The 25630-nt window shown below is 43.4% G+C and overlaps 1 protein-coding gene across 2 annotated transcripts in view; it reads right to left on the bottom strand.

Annotated features, from left to right (window-relative positions):
- Positions 1-14095: 14095 nt before the first annotated feature.
- The window catches only part of SLC5A1 (solute carrier family 5 member 1), a 42394-nt gene continuing 30859 nt past the window's right edge, over positions 14096-25630 (bottom strand). The window contains exons 12-16 of one of the 2 annotated variants that reach the window (XM_065418016.1): positions 25265-25433; positions 17972-18187; positions 16681-16765; positions 15336-15371; positions 14096-14307 (exon numbers count right to left, since the gene is read on the bottom strand). In XM_065418016.1, coding sequence (XP_065274088.1) covers positions 14096-14307; positions 15336-15371; positions 16681-16765; positions 17972-18187; positions 25265-25433 — 718 coding nt within the window. Of the gene's footprint in view, positions 14314-15335; positions 15372-16662; positions 16766-17971; positions 18188-25264; positions 25434-25630 lie in introns of both variants that reach the window. The other variant, XM_065418015.1, reaches the window with a different exon arrangement.

Here is a 25630-nt window from a genome sequence, read left to right as displayed (position 1 = left end):
GCCCCCTACAGGGCGGCCGGAGCGGAACCAAAAAAAAAAAAAAAAGCACCTGTGCCGCCCTAGGATTGGGCAGAATGCTGCCTCGTTCAATCTGCCGCCCCAAGCACCAGCTTGCTCGGCTGGTGCTGGAGCCGGCCTTGCTTTAAGATCTACACTGTCTTCTAGAGAGACTCTTACCCCCACTGAGGACAATATGGGGAATAGGATCTCAAATCTAACATCCCCGCTGGCCACTGGGTTGAGGCTGAATACCAGACACTCCATTTCTGACCTCCCAGGTTAGGCTCATGTAACAACATTTATTTTGACAGTACCCCAGCCAAAACATGTGAAGTAGGAAGCAAAGACACTGTTATCTACTGAAGATGTCAAGCATCTGCACCTCTTTGGTACATCTGCTGTAGGAATGCCATTTGGTAAGAGAGTCCAGGACCACATGTGCACGAGAATCAAGCTCACGTTCAAAATGACTTCTGCTCTTATTTACTTTAATTTTGCTGACAGCAATCCTTAATCTCTCAGCTTCAGACTCTGTCAACAGATGGTTCCTCAGAGCCTCCCTGTAAGCAAAAGTCTAAATATTCATCCCTGGAAAGTGACAACAGTTCAAAGATCTGGGAGGGAAGAAGGGCCCCAGCCAGCTGGAATTTGTTAGCGGTGATTGGGGATAGTACGGACTCGGTTTATGGAAAATGAGGAACCCATCGTGAATGGGACTACAGCATCAATAGGAGATATCCCAGATGGCAGCTGAGAGGAAATAGCTATGAGATTACAAAATTAGCTGAATTGCACATTAATGCAGCCCAGAATATTAGAAACCTACAGCATAAGGATAATAGAGGGGGGGGGGGGGGCTTAATTTTGCTGGATTTGGGAAATCAACCTTAGAGAGAAGGAGGGAGCCTCTGCCAGCAGTGAGAGATCATGGAAATAAAGCATAGACAACAGACAACAGACAACATCCTTTTTAAAAGGGATGTCAGAGGAGAGAACTGTGAGTTGGGATTTCTGAAGAGGAGTACTCTGGGAAAGCCTGTAATCTCTGGAGGGCAGAGGGAGCTACTGGAGATTGCATTCCTGAGGGTGGTGAACTTCATTTAATGTTGAAGAGTTTGGGGGGATATTTTTGTTGTAATGATGATTTTTATTAACCTTGGTTGCTCCCCCACCACCACCACACACACATTGAACTCAAATGCATAGAACCATTTTAAAGAACCAGGACAAAAGATTTACCGACCCAATGTTACCTTGGATTATTTATCAACAGTGTTAATAGCAATTTATTGGATTCATTGTCTGTTCCTTCTCAACCCTGGACATATTATATATTGGACAATCAGCCCGAGACCCTGTAATTCGTAGCAGCAGAAACAGCCAAAGCAGGGATGGCTGTATGGAAGGAGGGGGTAAAATGGAACCAACTGGAATCACTCCTCCCCCCAGCATCCCTCAGGACCTAGAACTATGCAGGTATCTCACACACACACGCACACACACACACACACACGCACACAAAGTCAAGTGATGTCTCCCTTCCCCCCATGAGGTGGCTTTGGAAGGGGTGGGGGGAGAAATGCTGAGAGCAACCAGCCAGCGACTCCAGCTAGTAGGGGCAGATGCAGCCAAAGCAGGTACCTCAGGACATTCAGAAAACATTCTACAGGTTTGACTGCAATTTCTCTGCCCTGTGCAAATTGGCTGCTTGCGCCAACATTTCCCTCCCAGTCTCTTCACCCAAACCTGCCCCGCTTACTCCCTCTCACCTCCTTCCCCTTCCTTTTTCTTTCCATTTAGCTTATCCCCCTCCTAGCTAAGCCCCCCACAAAAAATTGTGGAACTAGCGCGATGTTTGCTGCCATGCTATTGTTCTCTCAGCTCATGTGTTATACCTCTTCTCCCACCCTGCGTGTCTAGTTAGATTGTCAACTCTTCAGGGCATGGACGTCTACTACTCTGTATTTGTACAGTGCGGCCCCAATCTTGCTTGGTGCCTAGGGACAGTTACCTCAAAAAAGGAGTGGACTGAGCGCCCTTCCAGATTTCCCAGGACTGCTACTTCAAATAAGGGACAATCCTGGGAAGACCAGGACAAGTGGCAACCCTATCCCCATTACCAGGACATGTTGCTATGGTAACAGTATAGGAAGACAAAGCCCACCTGTTAAACTGAAGGGGGTATTAGCATAATATTCTGAACCAAGATTCCCTGGAGTACAGTGATGCTATCAAACCATCTGTATTGATGTTGTATCATCATGTCACACAACAAAGTCAATCTAATCACATACTTTCTCCTGAGTATCCTACAGAATATAGGAGGGGAAAATGTTCACAGATCTGAAGGGAAGATTTTGACATGTTGATTTTCTAGAAAATTGATCAAATTGCTAACAACCATTTCCAAATTTGTTTTTACTACCTGCAGGCAGATTGGATAACGATTTAAAAACAAGCTCAAAATCAAAGCTTTGAGGATAGTTCCTGTAAGAATAAAATCAGTTGATATCTGGTCAGTTGATAAGTGCTGAAGTTAAAGCATATCAACAATGGCAAGTGGCTGGATGCTATATTTTAAGTAACCAGGTTCAGTCAATAGCTTTACTAACACTGGGAGGAAAGGACAACATTCATAACAAATAGGTGATAGAATTAGTGACAGGAATCAGAGAATTTACTCAAAAAAATGGATCTAACAGCCAATGCAACATATTTGAATTTTAGTAAAGCATTGATAGTGTCTCATGAAACTCTACTCTCAAAATTACTTAACAGTGGGCTGGATAGGAACTCTGTCACAGACTCTGATCTGACATTAAGTTTTAATTCATTGTTATCCTTTTGTATTGTTTCTCTGGTCTCACTGGTGTTTACAGCTTGTTCCTATGTAGTATCATGTTACTGCCCTTTTGGTGCTGGCTTAGTACCTGTATGATGTGCAAACAGGAGAGGGATACCTCACAGTCTTTGGACAATTCCACCATTTCTGTTGCCTGGGCTCATTTGAAGTGCTGCTGATAGATGCCAGACTCCTCCTCCTGGTCTGCTAAAGAATAAAGCTACTTGGCAGTGCTTCCAGTGAGACAAGGGGTTTACATCACTTAGGCAGCGGTACCACACTTGAACTCAAACTTACACGAGCAAACAAATTAAAAACAATAACTATAAACTTTATAGAAGGATTTGATTAAAAAGAAATATATGATTAGTATAAATATTAAATGACTAAAATGATTAGATATATTAATGCATTTTAATTACTAAAGGCTATGCCAGCAAGCATACTAGGTCATGTGACCACACACTCCCCCCAACTTTCTGAAACAAAAGCGTATCCCCTCTCAGTTCTGTCTGTTCCCCCACATGCCCAGGTGGTGCACATGGAGACACATTGCCGGCCTGCAAAGAGATCCTGTTAGAAACACACTTGATTATACTGGGAATCTGCAGATGCAATGTACCTTAATGGTGCAAGATTAAACCCTAACTACCTCACTATAATACAGGGTACTCACTTAGGCTCCTTTTTTTACCTGAGCACTCAGGGGACTGATGCAAGCAAGCAGTTCCTCCCTGGGGATTGTTGGAGAGGGACTAATCGCCCAGTCCCTTCTGGAGCTGTGCTGACAGTCTTTAAAATTTGGAACAAAGAGTTCAGCTGCAAGCAGGTCAGGTCTCTTGATCTAAAATCCCAGATCCGGTGTGGTCTGCTACAGGGGAAGCAGGCTGCAGTCAGTGGTAGGAGAGACAGGCTGGTGGAAAGAGGAGCAGATTGTCCCCTCCTCGGGCTTTTCTGCAGGCTGAGGTTACAGACAAGCCAGTTGCTGGTCCTGGATGTGCTGTGCTGGTAGGCTGCGAGGAGACCTTCTTTCCCGTCTGCTCCCCAGTTGGTCTCTGCCCGTTGGAGGAAAAGCAGAGCCATTGATAGCCTTCCTCCTGCTTTCCCAGGCATCTCGGGCACAGCACAGAGCCAGACACTGCTTGCAGTCTTTCTGGCTTTCTTCTGCCCCCTAAGCTTCTGGGGTCTGCTGTCTTCCTTCCTCCTATTGGTTGAGGGAGGAGGGTCACAAGGGTGAGTGAGGGGGGCCATCTCCCCCTCACCTGCCCTCCTGCTCTGGAGAAAACAGCAGTGCAGGACTCTGCAGTGGACCCACTGGTACCAAGAGGTGGGTCTCTTCTCTTGGAGCATCCCCCCTTGCTCAGGGGGCTACACACAAAATGAAATTAAGGTTGGAAAAATACAAATTATTGCATGGGGGGGGGATATTTTTAATGGTGGGAAATAAAAAAAGACAATGCTAAGAGAGGCTCTGGTCTAGAGTGATGAGCCTTTTGAACCTACCCATATCAGAACATAGACAAAGAGATTATGTTCATACTTACAAAATGGGCAGTTTTAAAATACTACTAAGATTGTGCTGTCGCTTCTGTTTCCCAAAATGGAGCCAATTTTGTTGAGGGAACCAACTAGCCGCTTTTTACTGGCGCTGGACATTCATCTGGGATGCTCTTTTGATATAGCCAAACAAATGGATAAAGTATTGCCAACCTCAAAAGATCAAAAATCATGAGATTGGCCCCAAAAAATTTGTTAAAAAAAAAATCAAATATGTTTTCAGTTTGCCTCTTGGCCTCCCCTCTATTCCTCTGCCACTGTGAGAGAGATATTTTCAGGTTGAACAGTCAACCTTTAACACACACAAAAACACAGGCCTCTTCCTGGCTGCTCAGATGGACATTTCACTTACCCTCTCCTCATCCCTGAGATGGGGGACCTGCCATCCACTTCCTATTACTGTCTTGACCGAGCAGCGACACTTCTCTGCCTCCTGCTGCCACAGGACTTTTGTACTTAGGACCCAACAGTGCCACTTCCCAATTCTCCCCCCTCCCCTGTCGGGGTCCCAGCACCAACACTTTCTGGACTCTGCCCCTGCAACTGCCCCAGGACCCTCTCTCTGCTACAGGGCTACACAAGAACACAGGCAGCAGGACAGGTCTGTGTCCCAAGCCCTGTACACAGCTCTGCCCAGCCCTGAAAAATCACACAATCAGAGGAGCTTCTCGCAACACTGCAACAGCTCCTCCTGCGGGCTCCAAAATCCTGTGACTCATAATCAGTTCATGAGAGTTGGCCTCACTGCAACATTGCCTTCCCCTGGCTGCTCAAAGGGGGTGCCATTTACCCCCCCACACACACTGCTCCCAGGATAGGGGGAGCCACCATTCCATCCGTTCCATAACTCTCATGCCCATTACTGTCCTCTGTTTCCCTCTCATCCTTCCTCCGGCCCCCAATGCTCCCAGCCCCCCATTCCCCTGCAACCACTAAATCTACCACCCTCTCCCCAGCTATCTTTCACAGTATCCCTGTTGCTTCTCACAGCTCCTTTGCCCTGTCTAGCCCCTGAATGATAGAGTGACAGCCATTTTTCCTGAGGGCTGGCTTCGGCCTCCCTGAAAACAGTGAGCAGTGGCAGCCATTACTGAGGGCAGCCTCTCTTCCATATGCAGATAGACTGTTGGGAAATGGCGACCATCTTGCTGGCTTCAGCCCCATTGACAGTAACAGAAGATGGTGGCCATTTTGAATGAGGGAAAATCCATGAGTTGGCGCCTTTCATCATCATGTGTTCCTCAGACAGGTTAAAAAAAAATCGCATGATAAAATCATGAGAGTTGGCAATATTGGGGATATTGTGTTGAAAGCAACTGCAAAGAGACACATTCCTGCAGCAGCGAAGGTGTTAACTATAGCAGCCTGTCATGGGCAATCTTAATTCTGGCATTAGGTAACTTTCCAGGGATTGACATCGCAACCTTAATCTTCTTTTAATTTGTTTTTAATGTAATCTTGTGACATTTGCCTTGGTTTCTATGGAAGGGTAGCTAACAGTCCCTTATTACAAGGGACGTCCCTTATTTTTTCATCTCTGTACAACAAGATTGGAAGTTGCTGAGTGCTGCAAAAAGCAGCCAGAAATACCCCTGGCAAATGTAGGTGAGTACACATAGTATTAGTATGAATACTAATCATAATACTACTAGGAGGAGAGGTGGAGCAGGGGTGCTAAGAAAAAGGTCCCTTATATTTGAAATACAATGTTGGCAAATCTATAATCTTCGGTCTCTTTGCTCTTGAGTCCAGAGTTTCCCTACTGTGCTTGTCTTATCTTAATGATAAACTGAAATTTGGACTATAGCCACTGTTCTTTGACTCTGGAAAGATTATTGAAGAGGGTGAATTTTGAATATGGCTCTACCTCCTCCTGTAAACAGGAAGTCTTCAGTATGGCATTGTCCTTTTGAATTGATTACATCATAGGCACTCCTGCTCTCACAATAATTTTAAGGAAGCCGTAGATGGTTCTTACAGGTGATTAAATGCTTAAATGAATCTGGGGTATTTAATAACCACAAAAACCATTTATTGTTAGTAGATTTCAGTGTTATAAAATGTTATTCAGAGTATGGGTAGGTTAGGGTTACCGGCCGGGCACTTCTCCTCCCCGGCTCCAGCTGCTCTGCTCCGGCGGCGCAGGGTCCGGAGGCAAGGGGGCTGCCCGAACCTGGTAGCGCTGGCTCGGGCAGCTTGGCTCTTAAACAGAGCCGAAGTCTGAGTCAGGGGAGGAGCAGAGCAGCCGCGGGAGAGGAAGTGCCCGGCCGGTATTTTTCCCGGACATGTTCGGCTTTTTGGCAATTCCCCCCGGACGGGGGTTTGATTGCCGAAAAGCCGGACATGTCCGGGAAAAACCGGACGTATGGTAACCCTAGGGTAGGTCTACACTTACCTCCGGGTCCGGTGGTAAGCAATCGATCTTCTGGGATCGATCCCGGAAGTGCTCGCCGTCGACGCCGGTACTCCAGCTCGGCGAGAGGAGTACGCGGCATCGACGGGGGAGCCTGCCTGCCGCGTCTGGACCCGCGGTAAGTTCGAACTAAGGTACTTCGACTTCAGCTACGTTATTAACGTAGCTGAAGTTGCGTACCGTAGTTCGAAGTGGGGGGTTAGTGTGGACCAGGCCTATATGCGCAGATGAAAAAAAATCCCTAAACCCACAATACATGTTGAAAACTTTTTGTCCCTTGAGATTGCTGGAAGATTCTGTACTGCTACCTTCTTATGCATTCCATAAGTGTCATTTTGTGGGGTGAGAGTCAGGGTGAATAACTGTTTGAAATTGCCATCTATTTGGGATGATGCAACTGGACTCTTTAACCCCCTAATGCCCCTGTGTAGGGCAAGCCAGAATTTTACCCATATTGTCAATAAGAATTTTTGTGTCAGTCTTAAGGGGATAATGTTTAATTAGTAAACGTAACTGAAATCTTTCTCTTGTTGTATACCTAATATGCAGTATGACAAAGTCCATACTTGCCCAAGTATTTCTTCATCTTTACATTGCCATTCATTGACCGAAGTTGAATCCTTGCTTGTTTACTGTCATTTTGGGGAGGAATAAGTTTCTCAGACAAATCAAAATTCAAGAAGAATACAGAATTCATACATGTTTAGTTTCAAGGTAAATTCTCATAAAATAGAAATGTTAGAAGTAGTAGTAAAATCCAGTAGGGTTTTTTTTTAAAAAAAACTTATTTTCACTGACTTTATTGTACATGAACAAGAATAAAAACAGTGTAAAGACCAGAGGTATCCCCTCATTTTGCTTTTTTTAATATTGCAAAAGTTAGTTACAATAGTTTAATTTCATTCAACTTTCTATCTAGTATCCTCTTTTTAACGAGTAATTTTAGCTCTGGATTAGTATATCTAGAAAAGCCTGTGATTTGTTTTTTTGCACATGAAGAATTTGACAGAACATTTAGAGAAGAATACAAGTATCTGTATTTTTATTTTTAATCATTTTTCCTCACATGAAGTAGTCTGAATAGAATCAGACACAAATGACTGGATTCTGATATTTATAACTTTCAGCAATATTGCTGCTCTAATAGCACTGATTTTAAGATAAGGAAAGACTGCATGAATGTCCTTTCCTGAAGGTCGTATCTGCCTGCCTTCAGAAGGTGGGATCCCTGTTAGGGTGAAGTTTTTATCCCAGTCAGAATTTCACATTTAGGCCCTGATCCTGCACCATTAAAGTCAATGGGAACTTTGCTGGAGATCGAGTCTCACTGTCAGGTATTGACAGCGAAAGACCAATTTTGAGGTTTTCAAGCTAGATGTCCCACATGGTACTGCTACTACTATCAATAGGCGAACTGGGATGTCCTTTCTATTTCTGTATCTTGAAATCGGGTATCCCATGAACAAAATGGAAGATAAAACGGTTTCTCTGAACTGAATGCATCTGCAGATCAATTACTATGTTGAGTGAATTTTTTTGTATTGCATCTAGATCTCCCAGTCATTGAGTCAAATACCAGATCAACATTCACCACTGTAGCCAAGTCTATAGTAACAAGCATTAAATCCTGCAGCAGGTGGGGGCTGGCCTAGAGCTCTGAAAGATATGCTGGCTTTAGCTGTACAGTTACCATTACATAGCAGTTTTCACTTATCATAAGTTTCATGATAGAAGCTTCATGATAGCCACGACATTCTGATAAGTAAGCTGGAGAAATGCTGGCTTGGTAAAACTACCATTAAGTGGATACATAATTGGTTAAACAACCACAGTAGCTATTAATAGAATGATGTCAGCTTGGAGGGAGGTCTCAAATGGGGGTGCACGGGGATGTTCTGGGTCCAGTATTATTTAACATCTTTATTGATGACCTGGATGTTGAAGAGAGAACATACTGATCAAATTTGCAGATGAGACAAAGCTAGGGGGCGTTGCAAACACTTTGGAGGATAGAGTTAACATTCAAAGGGATCTTGATAAATTGGAGAACTGGGCTATAGACAACAAAATGAAATTCAGCAAAGACAAATGTAAGGGGGGAAACTGGTTTGGTAGCAGCACTGCTGAGCAGGATCTGAGAGTTGTGGTGGCTCACAATCTTAACATGAGTCAACAATACAATGCTGTTGCAAAAAAACCAAATGCAATTTGGTTTATTTAACAGAGGCATAGCATGCAAGTCACGGGAGATGACCAGCACCGAGTAGAGCGGTGCTGTTAAGCCTCAGCTGGAGTACTGCGTCCAATTCTGCTCACCAACGGATAGAAAGGAAGTAGAGAAATTGGAAAGAATCTAGAGGCGAGCGACAAAGATGATCCAAAGGGATGGAATGAAAGCCATATGAGCAATGAAGACTAAAGGAACTAGGTATGTTTAGTTTGGAAAAGAGGAGATTAAGGGGGAGGACATGATAGTGGTCTTCAAATACTTGAAAGGCTGCCACAAAAAGGATGGAGAAAAGTTGTTCTCTTGCCACAGAGGGCAGAACAAGAGGCGACGGGTTCAAATTATAGCATAGCAGATTAAATCTCAGGGAAAACTTCCTAACTGTAAGAACAGTAGGACAATGGAATAAACTGCCCAGGGAGGGTGTGGAAGCTTCTTCACTGGAGGTTTCCAAAAGGAGGCTGGATAGCCATCTGTTTTGGATGGTTTAGACCCAACAAACTCTACATCTTGACAGGGGATTAGACTAGATGATGCTTGCCGTCCCTTCTAGTGCTATGGTTCTCTGATTTTATAGAAACATGAGCCCTAACTCTTTCAGAGGAAAATATCTGTGAACAGAGATTGTAGGAAATAAGGCAAAGAAATGTAATTCTTTGTAAAGCACCCAGCCTTCAAAATTACAGCACCATTATGGAGCTGCTTTGATTTATGGAAACGTTTTGGAGAACATTGTAAAAAAAAAAATCTAAGTTCTAATTTATGTTTTTCCCCTCTTATTTACTAATGAAGACAAATGTCTGAAGTCAAAATCCTTATCCCTAAGGAACAACTACAGCCATTCAGCACAACCCAATAGTCTGTCACAAGATAGTAATAATTTACTACATTTTAAAGCTTATTCATGGTATTTTCTTTTTTAAAACCATCCTTAAGTTTTATATTTATTTAATAGTACACAAAGTGACCCTGATTCTGCAGCTGTTTCAAGCACATGCACAAAACAGAAAAAACTCCCAAACTAGACGTAGCACATATTACTGAGAAATAAATACACAGTGAAGATCAATAAAGTGTGAGCATTTGACAAACTGTCATTTGCGACCAATAAGAAAACAGTGTGCATCTCCATTAGGGACAGAGGAGATATAGCGGTAAACTTAGCTCTCAAAATAATCCTCTGTGGGGTTTTTTTTTCCAATAGGCACTCATAGAAAAAAAAAATCAGATTTCTCAAAGTTCAGTTCCATTTATAGCATTTTCAAGTGGTAGTTCCATGGTCAGGTAGCAGCTATAGAACATTGCTGGCTACTCAAATTATAGCTATGAGATATTTGGCCCCCATATTACTTCTTTTCCAGAATCAACTGGAATAAGAGATCAGTAATAAAGAAAAAGAAAACAAATATTCAGCCATTGGATTTCTCTTAATTGTACTTTGGGCAGGAAGTCCTGTTTTAAATCTTATTCAGTAAGAGCAGGCTGACTTCAGGCTCTAGAACAAGTAAGATTTTTGTCTGTAGCTCACTCACAGCTGTGCAATAAACAGCATGGCATCAGTATCTTTTGCTTTGAATTCAGGGCTTGATGCAGGATAAATGTGGGTCTCCTTTGGCTTGAACTTCTATCCCCAAAGTTCATTGCCTGTACTCAGTCAGGATAACCACCCAGAGCTTTTTTTTCCCCCTGCGTACCTGTTGATTTCACATCTCTATTGACTTAGTATGTCCATTGTTTTAGCTTATAATACTTAATTTACATCTTGACAGAGACAGGTGAATAAACATCTATTGTCTCACAGGATTTGCCCTAACTTAGTAATTCTATGAATGAAAGATCAGACTTGCCTGACAGCATTTTTTCTTTTTAAATCAATATTGCTTATGGCTCAGATATTTACATATTTTTCACTACATAGTGCTTCTTTTAGATCACTAGAAATTAATGTAGATTTGCAGAACTAGTTTATGGGAAATGTATACATCTAGATATGAAAACATGACAGGCTATGTTAAGCTGTCCCAAAAAGTCTCTTGCTATTTGATAATATGTCATGAGGGTGCCCAGATGTTTTTATTTTGAAGTAACTCCACTGACCTCAGAAATTCTAGATTTACAATGATGTGAGACCAGAATCTGCCACCCCTATCTCTACAGGAACGGGGATGTTCAATTCCTGTGCACATTAGTCCTTGGCTTTGTCTATTGATATGCCGCAGTTTAACAGCACCTATGGAATGCAGATAGGAGTCTACTAGAAATTGGACTGAAATCACCAACTCAATTCATAAAACTGACATCAGATAGTAACACTTACCAACTGACAATGGAGCTGAACTGGTGTCCTAGAGGTGAAAGGCTCCGTGTCCCAGCACCAATCCACTGAGCCATACAGTACTGCAATTTCACAGGCAGCTTTCAATAGAAATCCTACAGAGCAAGACAACTTGCCTTAAGGAGCAGTCAGCTTTTTCTGTGGTTGTGAACCCTGGACTCTACCAGCTCTAGTTTTCAAATGTCTCTCTCTGCACTTCCCAGTCTGTGATTTCAAAAAGCTTTATTATTCAGCCTGCATGGAGAAATGGAGCAAACAAGCAGCAAAGAGCCTGACTACAAAGAGTACCCAACAAGGGGGTCATGCCATGGTATAGGCTTCTCAGCTGGTTGGGGAAATCATCTGTGTTATTTTTGCCTTTATCCAAATGGTCTCATCATTTCAGTGTTTTCAGTTTAGTTACAAACTGTAGCTAAGAAGGAGCTGCATCATCCATCCACAAGAAGGGCTCATTCACCAGTTTCTCATCTGCTACAGCAACCCAGAGCCATCCTAAGAACAGCTGTAGACCCGGAGCAAAGTACAGCCATTTCTCAGATATGCAAATGATCAAGATTGAAGACATTTGATTTCGGCATTTGATCAAGAAACTTTTTTTATATTTTACATTTTCTATCGTGTTATACAAAGAACTCTTGACTTTCTGGTCCCCAAACACATTAGAAACATTTTAATACATACATACAACCTTCATAGTTAATGAAATATAATGAATTCCATAACATAATACAGTGATGACTGTTGAGCAGCAGGGAGCATCTTTATTTATTGTAAGACCATTGGCATTAGGATTCAGATTGTATTGATGATTTGGCACTATGCAGTACATGTCAGGATACTGCAGGGAAATAGAACATTATACTGAAGATCCTAGTGCAGCTAGATGCAGTAAGAGGACAGCACATTTTGCTATGGACTCATCTGAATATGCTGTCAGAAGACAGTGTATCATGAAAGTAATAGGGATTTGCAGGAGTGCAGCATGCTTCAGAAAGACTGTATTGGTTTGCTTGTTCCATGTTGCAGCACAGTGCAGTGTGCTGTAGAATACTGCAGGAAGATGAGATGCATGTTGCACTGAATTGCGACATTGCAGGAAGCTGTGGTACACAAGGCAAAAAGGATTGTAATACAGATTAGCTGCAGCAACTGGGAATTTCCCCATGTGCCTTCTCTGTATCTATGCCTCCTTGGGAAGATGAATTAGGTGGTAAAAAGTTCTGGTTTCACTTTTCAGCCTGGAACTGAAGTATCACACATCATCTCTCCATCGCTTCTTATTAGTCTCTGAAACCCAAGCCATGGTCATTGCCTAGAGTTGCCAACTCTGACTGAAGCTATTCTGGGAGATATTTTTTTCCAACATGACAATGTCATTTTCTTAAAATATCCTATTAAAATCTCCTGGATTCCTTCTAGTAGTCACCGGGAGATCGATGCCAATTCTGGAAGACTCCAAGCCAAACCTGGAGGGTTGGCAACCCTGTCATTGCCTCATCAAGGTCTCAGCCTGGTTTCACGCTCCCAAACAAGATGAAGACAATTGGAATGGTTTAGATGATGTCAGAGTAGTGACTGTTTTCCTTGGGGAAACTATAGTGTAACAGTCTTACTTCATGGCATGAATGAAATTTCTTAATGAAACTGTCAGAGAAGGAAGATTCATAATTTGGCAGGAAAAATACTGTAATGTCTTAGTGTACTTGGAAGCAAGACACAAAGCCAGAATTACCAGGTAGTAAATCCACTAACTAAGATGGGGAACTAAGAGAACACTAGTGCCTTCCTTATAAAAATGGAGGTCCACAGTAAAATAAATGGAGTCTAATTTTGACACATCATGCTAGGGAATCAAAACGACCATGAATATATTTTTATAAATAAAGCTTTCACATTCAAACAGATTCATATTAAATGCTCAGATTGCATTGGAACCTTTAAAGCTAATCTTGAAGAGTCAGGCATAACCACAACTCTTATTAGGGCTGGTCAGACTTAGTTTGCCTAATTTCAAACCCACTCAAATAGCACAAGTTAAATTCAGATGGCACTGGGGTTCATATTCCACTTAGAAGAAAGAGTGATAAAAGAGGAGAGAAGAAAAAATCCACTAAAAACAGTGTAATGTATGGAACAGAGAATGGAAAGAGAAAAGGGCTATTAAAAATAACTATAGTATCAAAGGAATACATCAATAACATGTCATCCAGGGGAACTCACCTAAGGCGGCCTTCATTTTGAGGGAATTCATTTATCCTAAATCCATAGCACAGCCCTTCATATAGCTGAACTTAAAAAAAAAAAACAAAAAAAACCCCACCTTGAACATTTCTGTGCCATTTTCCCACCAGTCCCCCAAAATAGTTCACAAAATCATGAACTCCATGCAGCTCATCCAGCCCTGGTTCTCATATTCTGAAATTGAGCTGTGAAATGTATTTCATAAGAAGAGAGATTTACTAAATTCTCCCTGATGTACTGGATTGAAATTCTACCCTTTGGACTTTAGTACTCCTGCTCTTTAGCCAAAAGATGTTTAATTACCACTATATAACCAATGAATAAATCAACATATTCATACAATCTCATTGTACAAATCTCATAAGTATATCTAACTGTATAATTTAGAAAACAATTTCTTTTGAAGAATACAGTGCAATTTCAAAAGGAAAAGGGACTAGAGTTAGACCTTCATGTAAACTCTGGAGTGTGAGATGAGATTTATGCAAAGAAGGCATGACAGAATACAGCCACAGTCAGTAGAATGACGCCGTTTATGTTCACAACATTTCTCCAGATTGGCTTCTCGGAAGTGTCAGTCAGTTTCTTCTCTATCGCTTCCTGCTCCTCTTTGCTCAATTTGGGACCTTTTTTCTGATTTAAGCCACAGAACCAGTTGTAGGCCTTCTTACAGCATCCTTGCTCTTCATCACCTTGTTCTGTGATAGAAAAAAATAGCACAGTGGTCAAGTAACGTGGTGTGTGGGGCTCCATAAGACTGGCATTAAAACAAGTGATACAGTGTATTCTTTAGAGCACTGTTTTTCAAATGCGGCCACTATGGCCTTTTCTTGCAGCCACAGCCTCCTGTGCTGTGATTGGGGGGGGGCGCACAAAGCAGTGGCCCCTCCCCTAGGGCCGCTTGCAGTGGTTGGGCCCTGCCCCCCAACCCCCGGAGACCCAAATGCTGGAGGTGCTGACAGCTGGTGAATTCCCCACTTTCCCGGGGGATAAGGGAGGCAGGCTTCGGCCACGGGGCTTGGTGCTCCATGCACGCGGTGGCAGGCTCTGGTTCCAGTCTCCAGAACCAGACTCACCACCCCCACCATTGTCCCTGGGCCCCACTGCCTCCCTGCACACCTCCCCATCCAGGGCTTAATTTGTCCCAGGGCTTGTAGGGGCTGAGTAAGTCTGCTGTGAAAAGTAATATTAACAAACATACAAATATCACTTTTCACAGCAGAAGACGTACCAGCGCAACCAAAAAAGCAAAAGAAACAACAACAACAAAAAGACAAGAACACGCAAAGCGCCTTATTTGTGTTTCTATTCTGTTTAGGTCCAGTAAAGAATACAGACAACTGTAAATTATTTTTATTACTGAGTCTGAAAAAAAAAAAACCCTACATAAATAAAATACAATGATTTGGACATGAATATGTGCATATTTGTTTGTTTTTCCTAAAGTTAATTAAATATTTTAGGAAAAATTGTCAGCACAGCCACCAGCAAGAATTGGTGGCCGCACTCTGAGGCCACCAAAAAAACTGTTGTGAGAACCCCTGCTTTAGAGCCTCTTGTAATTGAAATAACAGCTCCAATTTGTGATCTTGATGATGAAAAATGCTTAAGGAGAGATGGGGGTGTAGGATCAGATGAACATTATAATTCCAAATGCAAAGTGAGTGATTTATGATCATCAAATAGCTCTGTAGCTATTGCTAATAATTTTGAACCCCACAAACCCCTGTGCTTTCCAGTTCACTAATTGTTTGTTCTCAGTTTGCAGTGATATAGCTGAAAATACTGGTAGCTCACAAATGCTAGAAATCACTAAATTGATTCATGCACATTATAAATACTTAAACATACAGAATTGAAAAGTATTGGGTACAGAGTAATAGGCCAGATCTTCACCTCCTGGCCCTCTCCAACTACACCTCCTCATGTGTTGTGCTGCTTTGGAGTTGGGGAGAGAGGAAGGTGCCACAGGGAGCCATTTGGGACTCCCTGGGTCAAGGCTGCACAAGGACAGCTCTAATTTACACCAGTGAACAATCTGGCCACAGCAAAGGTCTGCTCTGCCACATCCACTCTCCTTCCTCATTATGCCTTGCCTCCAACTTGCTCCCTCTTTCCCTAACATGGGGTAAGGTTAGGGAGGGCAGCTGTGTAGGAGGCAGCTCCAACTATCTGCTTGCAGAAAGATCCCCTGCCGGGGGGATTCTCCACCAGCTATCTCTGTCTGATTTAAGGCAACTTTCCCCTGCTTACATGGTGCGCACAGGCCTTAGAGGATAAAGACACCAGCCATGTCGCTTCAACCTGAGATTGAGAAGTAGGTCACTGATTTGTGAAGGGTTTCTCTCTGCTTGATCAAATGTTTTTTTGTATTATTGACAAAGACCTGGCTGGGATGATTTAGTTGGGGATTGGTCCTGCTTTGAGCAGGGGGTTGGACTAGATGACCCTCTGAGGTCCCTTCCAACCCTGATATTCTATGATTCTTTTTTATTAAATGGCTGAATTCACCGATGCTTTTAACCTTGTGGAAGTGAGCTTTGTGTCAGAGCCTGGAGCCAGGCAGAGTTTTGTGTAAATTTCCCAATGCAGTTCTGGCAAAACACCTTCACCCTGCTGTGCACCACCTTCACTGTTCCAAAACCTAACCCCTACACACCACTTCCAAATACACTTTAAAGGACAGAATGAAGATGCAAGGCCCACACACAACTCTTGCAACCACATCACTCCTGAGCTGTACCACCCCAGTTTGTTCTAGCCCTGGGCTTCTCACCTAATTACATGAAGGCTTTTGTGCTGTGCACAAAAGTCAACTGGAACTAGATTGTCATTGTGTAATTAATTTCACTCACAATCTACACCAGACCCAATTAATGGACAGTGGTGAAAAATTTGTGCATTAACTTTGCCTACTAGCCCTTTAGCATCTGAGTTTTCATGAGACTACAGGGCACTTTCACTGTTTCTTCAGAACTGATGTTGGGAACCTCAAATACACTGATGGCTTCCACAGATCTTAAAAGAGAATGTTATTCAGAAATCACCTGATACATCATCATTGCTCTCAGCTTCCTCAATCTTCTCATGTGCATCCAGGTCAATACGTTCCTCCTTGCTGTTCCTCAGAGACCAGCACAAGCGGTAAAGCTGCCATTAAACAAAATGAGTTTACAATGTTGCAAGCCTTAGAATGCTGAGATCAGCACGTTGAGATCAGTATAGGATTTGGGGGTCTCATGAATGTTTGCTAAATAATATTCAGGGATTATTAGGGATCTCGTAAGACTAGGACAGATAGCGTAGGAGACTACTCCTCTTTCCCTTTCTTAACACCTTCATCCCTTAAATCTTTGCTACAACGCACAATATGCACCACCTATTGTGTGTCTCTCTCTCAGAAATCAAATTCCCCTCTTATTGTGTATTTTTGCGCTACAGTAGAACCTCAGCATTACGAACACCTCAGGAATGGAGTTCGTTCGTAACTCTGAAATGTTTGTAATTCTGAACAAAATGTTATGGTTGTTCTTTAAAAAGTTTACAAATGAACATTGACTTAATACAGCTTTGAAACTTTACTAAACAGAAGAAAAATGCTTTTAACCATCTTAATTTAAATGAAACAAGCAAAGAAACAGTTTTGTTACCTTGTCAAATCTTTTTTTTAAAAACTCTCTTTAAGAAGTTTACATTGAATACAGTACAGTACTTCATTGCCTTTATTTTTTTTTATTTTTTTTCCCTTTGCTGCTGCCATATTGCATACATCCAGTTCCAAATGAGGTGTGTGGTTGACTGGTCAATTCATAACTCTGGTGTTCGTAACACTGAGGTTCCACTGTATATAATGTCTTCAAGGTGTTAGTAGTTACAGAAAGAACAGGAGTACTTGTGGCACCTTAGAGACTAACAAATTTATTTGAGCATAAGCTTTCGTGGGCTACAGCCCACTTCTTTGGATGCTGTAGCCCACGAAAGCTTATGCTAAAATAAATGTGTTAGTCTCTAAGGTGCCACAAGTACTCCTGTTCTTTTTGCGGATACAGACTAAACACGGCTGCTACTCTGAAGCCAGTAGTTACAGAGTACTCTCCAGAACATTTGTTTTCCTAGCAGAGCATGCTTCATTTCCAGAGATATCTGGAGCAAGGAATAATTTGAGGAAGATGCAAAACTTTTCTCTGAACCCAGTTAACTGGAAGGATCCTATATAATTTGTATAATGTAAAATTCCAGGGTAGAATATACTTAATGCTACTTTCAGTGTAAATTAAAGTGATCGGTTTCATAGATCTCCTGTATCTCAGGGAGCAGGAGAGCAAATGAAAGAGCAAGAGAGACAGTGATACTCACATGTACATCAGGAATGGGTTTAGTTATCAGTGAGACTCCCAAGATGATGATGGTGCAGATCCCAAAAAGGATTATAGCAAAGTACAGATAGTGAATTCCACAAATGATCTTTGGACAATTGCTGGGGTTTACACAGCTGCCAGTTCCATAGGCAAACTCTGCAATCATTCGAGCCAGCCCAATGAGCAGCCCAATGACCAAGCCCCAGAAGGCACCCTGCAAAAGAAAGTGACAGGCAGATTTATCAGAAAGCGGTTGTGGATATGTAAACACATTGCCTTCTTTAACCTACTAATGTCAATGCAATGTGCACTACTGCCAGTGGACACGTGAGCAACCTACATCACCAAGGGATTAAGAACAGAGAGAACATAAGCCTTCTTATTAACCAGAAGCAAACCAGTTATTAAATTGAACTCCTAGTGTAAACGCACATCATGTACTGGCTAGGAAATCAAGAGAATCTCCAAAAGCCTTTGAAAAGGTCAAAGTGCTTTTCCTGGCTTTACAAATAATTCTTTTCTTTATATAACCGCACCTTAGAACCCCGCCTCCCTCCCCTACAAATGTAGGGTGACTGTAGGGTGGCTTGGGAGTATTAGCCTGTACATGCTACTATGTTATTGAAGGTTTGCTCATGAGTGCTGGGTTACTAGCAAGGGTTTTTTAAAAAGAACAGCAGCACTGCAGTGTTTGTTTTGAAAAGAAATTATTTCTCAAGAATTACATGAAGTTTGCACTCAGATATTAGAAGAAGAGGCTCTGCAACCTTGACATGTCTCAATAAAATTGCTAGGAATGCCCTGTCCCAGCTCTGCATGAGATTCTTTGGCCTGTGATATGAAGGAGGTTAGACTAGATGATCACAAAGTTCCTTTCTGGCCTTAAAAATCTATTAAATCATTACAATCCTCTGCCCCCACAGCACAGCTCATTCAAGCTGTTTTTGAAGTTTGCAGAATGTCAGATGAGCTTCTAGCATTTTAGATCCTTATCTGAACCAAACCTTTGAAGAGAAGGTTACTCATGCTATGCAGTAACTGAGGTTTTTCGAGATGTGTTTCCCTACGGGTGCTCCATTTTAGGTGCAGTAGTGTCCCTGCACCTGGGATTGGAGACCTTCAGTAGCAGGGCCCGTTAGGCCGCACATGCACTCCTCCCCGTTTCGTGCCGAGAGAGGCGTCTATATAGCGCTATGTGGTCCGACCGCTGTCAATGTTTGAACTCTGAAGCAGAGGGGAGGAGGGCGAGTAGTGCAGCACTCATAGGACACACATCTCAAATAATCTCAGTTACTGCATAGGGTGAGTAACTTTCTCTTCTTCAAGTAGTGTCCGTATGGGTGCTCCACTGTAGGTGACTGTAGAGCAGTGCCCCTAGTTGGAAGACTGGGAATGATCTCTACCGAGGAGGACAGGTCTGTGTGTCCTAGTAGGACACCTGATGCTGCGTTGTGGGTGATCACGTAATGAGGACTGAAGGTGTCTGTGGACACCCAGGTGGCTGCCTTACAAATGTCAGTAATCAGCACAGTATTCAGGAAAGCTATTGATGTGGAGATCAATTGAGTGCCAGATGGGGGCTGAAGTTTGTGATGTTGATAAAGGTGGATGCACCCCGAGATCCATTTCAAAAGATGTTTGGATATGGCTGAACCTTTTGATCTTTCAGCGATAGAGAGGAATAAATGTGGCCATTGTCTGAACAATTTGGTTCTGTCAAGGTAGAAGGCTAGTGCCCATCTGACCTCGGGCTGATTGCCATGTGGCTCAGGGAAGGAGGAGGGAAAGTGGATAGGTTGGTTTGGATGGAATGAGGGTGGTACCTTGGGTAAGAACTACTGGTGAGATGATAACGTGACCTTATCTTTATAGAAGATTGTGTACAGGAGGGTATGCCAACAGGGCACCAATTTCTCCTACCCGTCAGGCAGATGTAATCACTATGAGAAACACAGTTTTCATGGATAGGTGCATGTAGGAGCAGGACGCCATTGGTTCAACTGGGGGCTGGTGATACAGCGTAGAACGAGGCTGAGATCCCAAGGTGGGACGGGGTCTCATACTTCAGGGTAAAGGTTTTGGAGACCTTTAAGGTCTTTTTGTCATTGAGTGGGTAAATACTAACTGCCCTCTATCTTGGAGTGGAATGCAGTAATGATGGCCAGATGTATGTAAATGGATCTTGTGGATAGCCCCGATCTCTTGAGTTCCAGGATGTAATCCAGAATGACTGGTAAAGAAGTGGTAATTGATGGGATGCGTTTGGTGTTGCACTACATCCAGAACTTTTTCCATTTCTGTAGGTACGTATATCGAGTTGTCAAATATCTGCTATTTAAAAGAATCTCCTTTATGCCTTCCAAACAGGTCACCTTCGGATCCTGGAACCATGAAGGAGCCCAGGCCTTCAAATGGAGAAGTTCTAGATTTGGATGGAGAATCTGGCCTGTCTCCTGAGAGAAGAGGTGTGGTGTTGACTGCAGGGTAATCAGTAGACAGACTGCCATGCACAAGAGGTTAGGATACCATATCTGTCATGGCATGGGGCTCCGAGGATGACCCTCGCTCATTCCATTTGTATCTTGTTGAGCACTTTGAATGGTAGGGGAAAGGGTGGGAAAGCATAGAGGAGGGGTGCATCCCACAAAATGTGAAAGGCATCCCCCAGAGATTGGTGACCTAGACCTGCTCTTGAGCAAAACTGGGCATTTGGGAGTGGCAAACAGATCTATGTTCAGGAATCCGCAGCGATTGAATGTGTGTTGTAGTGTTCTTGTGTCCATCTCCCACTCGTGTTCTGTGAGAACCTCCCATTCAGTAAGTCTGCCATGGTGTTTAGGTATGTGGCAGAGATGTCGATGCCATGTTGGCTAGACCAGTTCCACAATTTCAGAGCTTCTGTACATAGGGATTGGGACCTCTCTCCCTCCCCCACTCCCCATCTGTTGATCTAGAACATGCAGGAGGTGTTGTGTGTTATTACTCTTATGGGCCTTTGTCGATTATTGGCAGAAAGTGTCAGCATGCACGTAATTCTAGAAGGTTGATGTGCAACATGGATTCTGACAGGGACCACTTGCCCTGTACTGTGTGAGTTTGTAGGTGTGCTCCCCATCCAAACAGTGAGGCATCCGTTGTCAATATCATGGACAGTGTTGGTTGGAGGAAAGGGACTCACATGCAGACATTTCAGGGTTGCGTCCACCAGTCTAATGAGTCCTTGATCTTGATTGGTATTGAGAGCAGTGTGTTGAGGCTATGTCTGTGGGGTATGTACACTGTTCGTAGCCATCCCTGAAGGCAGCACGTGTGCAATCTTGCATGTTTCACCATGAACTTGGCCACTACCATATGACCAAGCAGCTATAGACAAGTCCTGGTGGAAATCCATGGGCAGGTTCTCACAGTGGAGATATGGGTGATTATTGTGGAAAATCTGCACTGAGAGAAAGGCTCTGGCCTTTATAGCATCCAGTTGGGCCCCAATAAATTCCAGATGCTGTACTGGCATCAGTACCGATTTTTGTATGTTTACTTGGAGGCTGAAGTCTGAGAAAAGGTTCATCTGGAGGGAGCCTTGAGGAGGCAGTCGTCTACATATGGGAATATTACAATCCCCTGTTTGCAAAGGCGCCGTCACCACTACGAGGACCTTGGAAAATACCCTGGGTGCCATAGAGCGGTCAAAGAACCTTTTATTAATAATGGTCAGACCCCAGATGAAATCTGAGGAATCGCTGTGGGAAGGGTGATGTGGAAGTACATGTTTTGGAGGTTGAGGGCCCAGTCCCCCTGTTCTAGTGCTGGGATTATTGTTGATAGTGTGACCATCTTGAAGCATTGTAATTGGATTAACTTGTTGAGGTTCCTCAAGTCTAGGATAAGTCTTCACCTGCTGGATTTCTTTTGGATCCGAAAATAGTGGGAATAAAAACCTTTCCCTCTGTGTTGGAATGGGATCAGTTCTATAGCACCCAGTCACAGAAGGTGGTTTATTTTCTTCTTGTAGGTGTTTGTGAGAAGGATCCCTGAAGAGAGACGGGGAAGAGGGGTGGGTGGTTAGGAGAGAGGAACAGAATAGAATACCCCTTGCTGATGATTTCCATGACCCACTTGTCAGAGGTGATCTGTCGCCATGATGGCTAGAATGGGGTCAAGCGGTTGCCAAACTGATGGATTACTGGAGATGGTTTCAGCAACTGGACCAGGGGAGGCATCTCAGGGCCTTGACCACATTTTCAAAATTGCGGTGTAGAGGTGGATGGGTGGGGTGTAGTTGCTTGTGCCAATATCTGTCTGTGCTTGGGAGGAGGTCTCTGTCACCTGCATTGTGTATCATAAAGCCATTGAAGGGTGGAATGTGGAGGTTGAGATCTTGGAGTAGATTGATATCTACCTGTCTTCTCTTCAGCACTGCTGTATATATGCCAGGAGAACTCAGTGTCACTCTAGAATCCTTTAAAGGATGTCAGGAGTCATCAATGTGCTCGGCAAAGAGTTTAGATCCTTCAAACAGTAGATCTTCCACCGTGGTCTGCACTTCCCTGGGGAACCCTGAAAGATGGAACCATGAGGCTCGTCTCATCACTACAGATGCCGCAATGGAGAGGGCCACCATGTCCGATGGTGAAGGAGAGCAGTGTGTGACAGATGTATCTCCAGGGGAGAGGCATGGACTGTTGGGAGCTTGGTACAGAAGAGCGGTGATTCTGGAGTGTCAGAGAAGATCAGGTCTCTCAGGTAGCAGAACTCTTGTGATACCAGCAGGAGCATCATCAGTACTGATGGCTATATATGTATTTGTGCAGACATAATGGATAGCGATGGTGCAGACGTTAAATGCCTTCTGTTGAACAACCAGTAGATGGCGCCAAGGGCTTAGTGGGCGCTGACGCACTCAAAGTCATTGAGGGAGATTTTTGATCTGTCCGTCTCAGTCCCAAGTGATTGTGTGTCTATTTGTGGTCCTGCCCTCTTAGGGCCCTTGGACTTCAAGAGTGCTGGGACTAGGTGTCTGGATGGTCACAGGAGCCAGGTCTTGCCCCCAAAGATGTCGAGGCTACCGACCTCGTGGGAGTTGCCTTTTTCCAAGGTGGCTCCTTGGTGAGTGAGCTGGGGCCCGTCTCTTCTCCGCTTGACGGGGAGAGCGAAGATTTTCTTTTTGTGGTACACGGTGAGCAGGGGTCGGCCGATGACCATGCTGATGGTGACTGCCATGAAGGAGAGGTATTGGGGCCACGGTCAGAGGCTAGTCGCAGTGAGCTCTCCATTATTAAAATTTTAGCCTCAATTCACGGTCCTTTCTGGACCGAGCCTTCAATTTGAGACATTGTGTGCACTTCTGTGATATGTACCTCTCACCCAAACCGTGTGCACTATGAGTAGCCATTGCTCACTGGGATAGCCTCATGACAGGAGAAGCACCTCTTAAACCTGGAGGATCTGGGCATAGCCCCAGGTAGGGAGAGCTACCCAGCAGGGAAGGGCATAGAAAAGGAAACCTATGCTAATCTAAAAACAATAGGGAGGAAAGAGCCAAAGGAAAAAAGATATTTTTTGTAAGAGGGGGTAAAGGGAATTTTAAAAATTTTAAGAAAGCAGCTAATAACTAAGAAATAGTAGTGAAAACACTAGTATTATGAAGGACAGTAAAGACATATGCAAGACTCTGCTAAGGATTTGGTCACAGACCAAGGCAATTGAGATGGAACTGAGGGCAGTTGGACCACACAGCACTGAATAGATGCTGCTCATGGTGCAAGACTGAGAGGAGTGCCTGTATGGCCCAACGGGCACTGCTAGGGAAGATCTCCAATCCCAGGTGCAGGGACGCTACCGCACCTGCAGTGAAGCACCCACAGGGACACTACTCAAAGAACCACCTTCAGAGATTTGTCCTTCCCCATCCATGTGTTTACCCTATATGACTGTCTCAATTTGCACCTCCCTAAATAAAACAAAACCAACAGACATACAGAGCCAAAGTCACTCCTGGAGTAAGCAGATGTAGCCCTCTGACTTTAGTCAAGTTGCACCCATTTAAAGTAGAATTTGGCCCATAAGATAAAAAGGAGACAACTAATGGTACAGAATTAAATATCCTGCTGGAAATTTTCTAATTTGAACTAATTTTATTTTGTGACTATTATTGTTAAATGGTCAGAAAATCACAGAGATTATATTAGAATAAGACAAGATGAGACACTCAGTTTACAGTAGAAATAAGAATCTTTCCGAAAAGTCTAATCTGGAATAAAAATGGGACTTTGATCCAGGCAGTGCTTCAAATTTCTTCAGCTTTTACTTGATCGCAGTATTTTTTCTAATTAGGTGTGCGCTTTGGACCAGATGCTGAGGATCTTACTAGTTCTTAATCCATTTTTACTCAGGACCCCAGGATTTGATCCATTAACCATGAGGTTCAACCAAGCAGTGACTGGAAATGGAACATCCCTGCTTGGGAAATATCCACTACTACTACTACTACTACTACTGTTAGTATATCCACCAATCTCCAGAGGAAGGAGTCAAAGTAACTAGAAAGCGCCAATCCCACCTGGAAACAGTGTTATATTGTTTATCTATTGGCTTTCCTCACCATCGCATCTGTGCGCCTCAGAAACATGAATGAATTTATCCTCATGGGGACCATAGGCAAGTATTATCCTCAGCATTACAAGTGGGGAAATTGAGCTACAGAGCTATTATTGGAGTGATTTTCAGAGGTGCTGAGCGCACAGTTCCCACTGACTTCTGAGGGAGTTGTTCTGAGTGCTCAGCACCTCTGAAATTCAAGCCAGCAGTGACCTGCTTAAGTTCTCACAGGGAGTCCGTGGCACAGCTGGGAATAGAACCCATATCTCGTGAGTTCCAGTCCAGCAGCTTAACCACAGGACTTTCCCCTTCCTTATTGAAGCCTACAGAACCCACGGAGAACCTAGAAGGTTGCATTAAAGCACTGTTTCCCAGAAATCATCCCTTCAGCACAAGTCACAGTGAAACAGTAGGTGGTTCCAGCTTCCTAGCTGTCTAGGAGCCAATAAAGTCCAACAAAGTCCATGCACATTTACATGCATGTGGTGGAAGGGGAGTATGAGGATTCCTCAACTGAGCTAAGAGCCCCTCAAGCATTCTGCTTTGGAACCTCAGGCACTGGCCTGTAGCAGGAATAGCTTCAAAGAAAATGAGAATCAAATGCATTGAAACTAAGAAAGGGCAGTTGTCCCAGTGCACAGATGAATGTCTTTTGTGAACTTCTGCACACACAGCTCTTCTCCTAGCCTGTACTCACCTCCTCATTGACCCTCTTACAGAAGATAGCAAGCAGGAAGACAGCAGCAATGGGTGGTCCCAGGTAGCTGGTGATAGACTGTATATAATCAAAGAGCTGCCCGCTCTGAGCTGACTGCACCACAGGAACCCAAGCAATGCTGACACCAATTAAAGCTAAGATAAATAACCTGCAAATACAGCCAATAAAAAAAAATCTGTTAGCCACCTATTTATAAACATCAATCAGAAATACAGAAATCACAATGAACCAATCAACAATTTAACAAGTCATTGTGTTATTCAACCAGCATTAAAACAGGAGCAAAAACAATAGTAATCAGCCATCAGCACTGGGGAAAAAGACCAACCGGCAATGAAATCTCAC

The sequence above is a fragment of the Emys orbicularis genome, chromosome 16 (genome assembly GCF_028017835.1).
Source record: "Emys orbicularis isolate rEmyOrb1 chromosome 16, rEmyOrb1.hap1, whole genome shotgun sequence".
Taxonomy (NCBI): domain Eukaryota; kingdom Metazoa; phylum Chordata; order Testudines; family Emydidae; genus Emys; species Emys orbicularis.
This window is presented reverse-complemented; position numbering and strand designations above follow the sequence as displayed.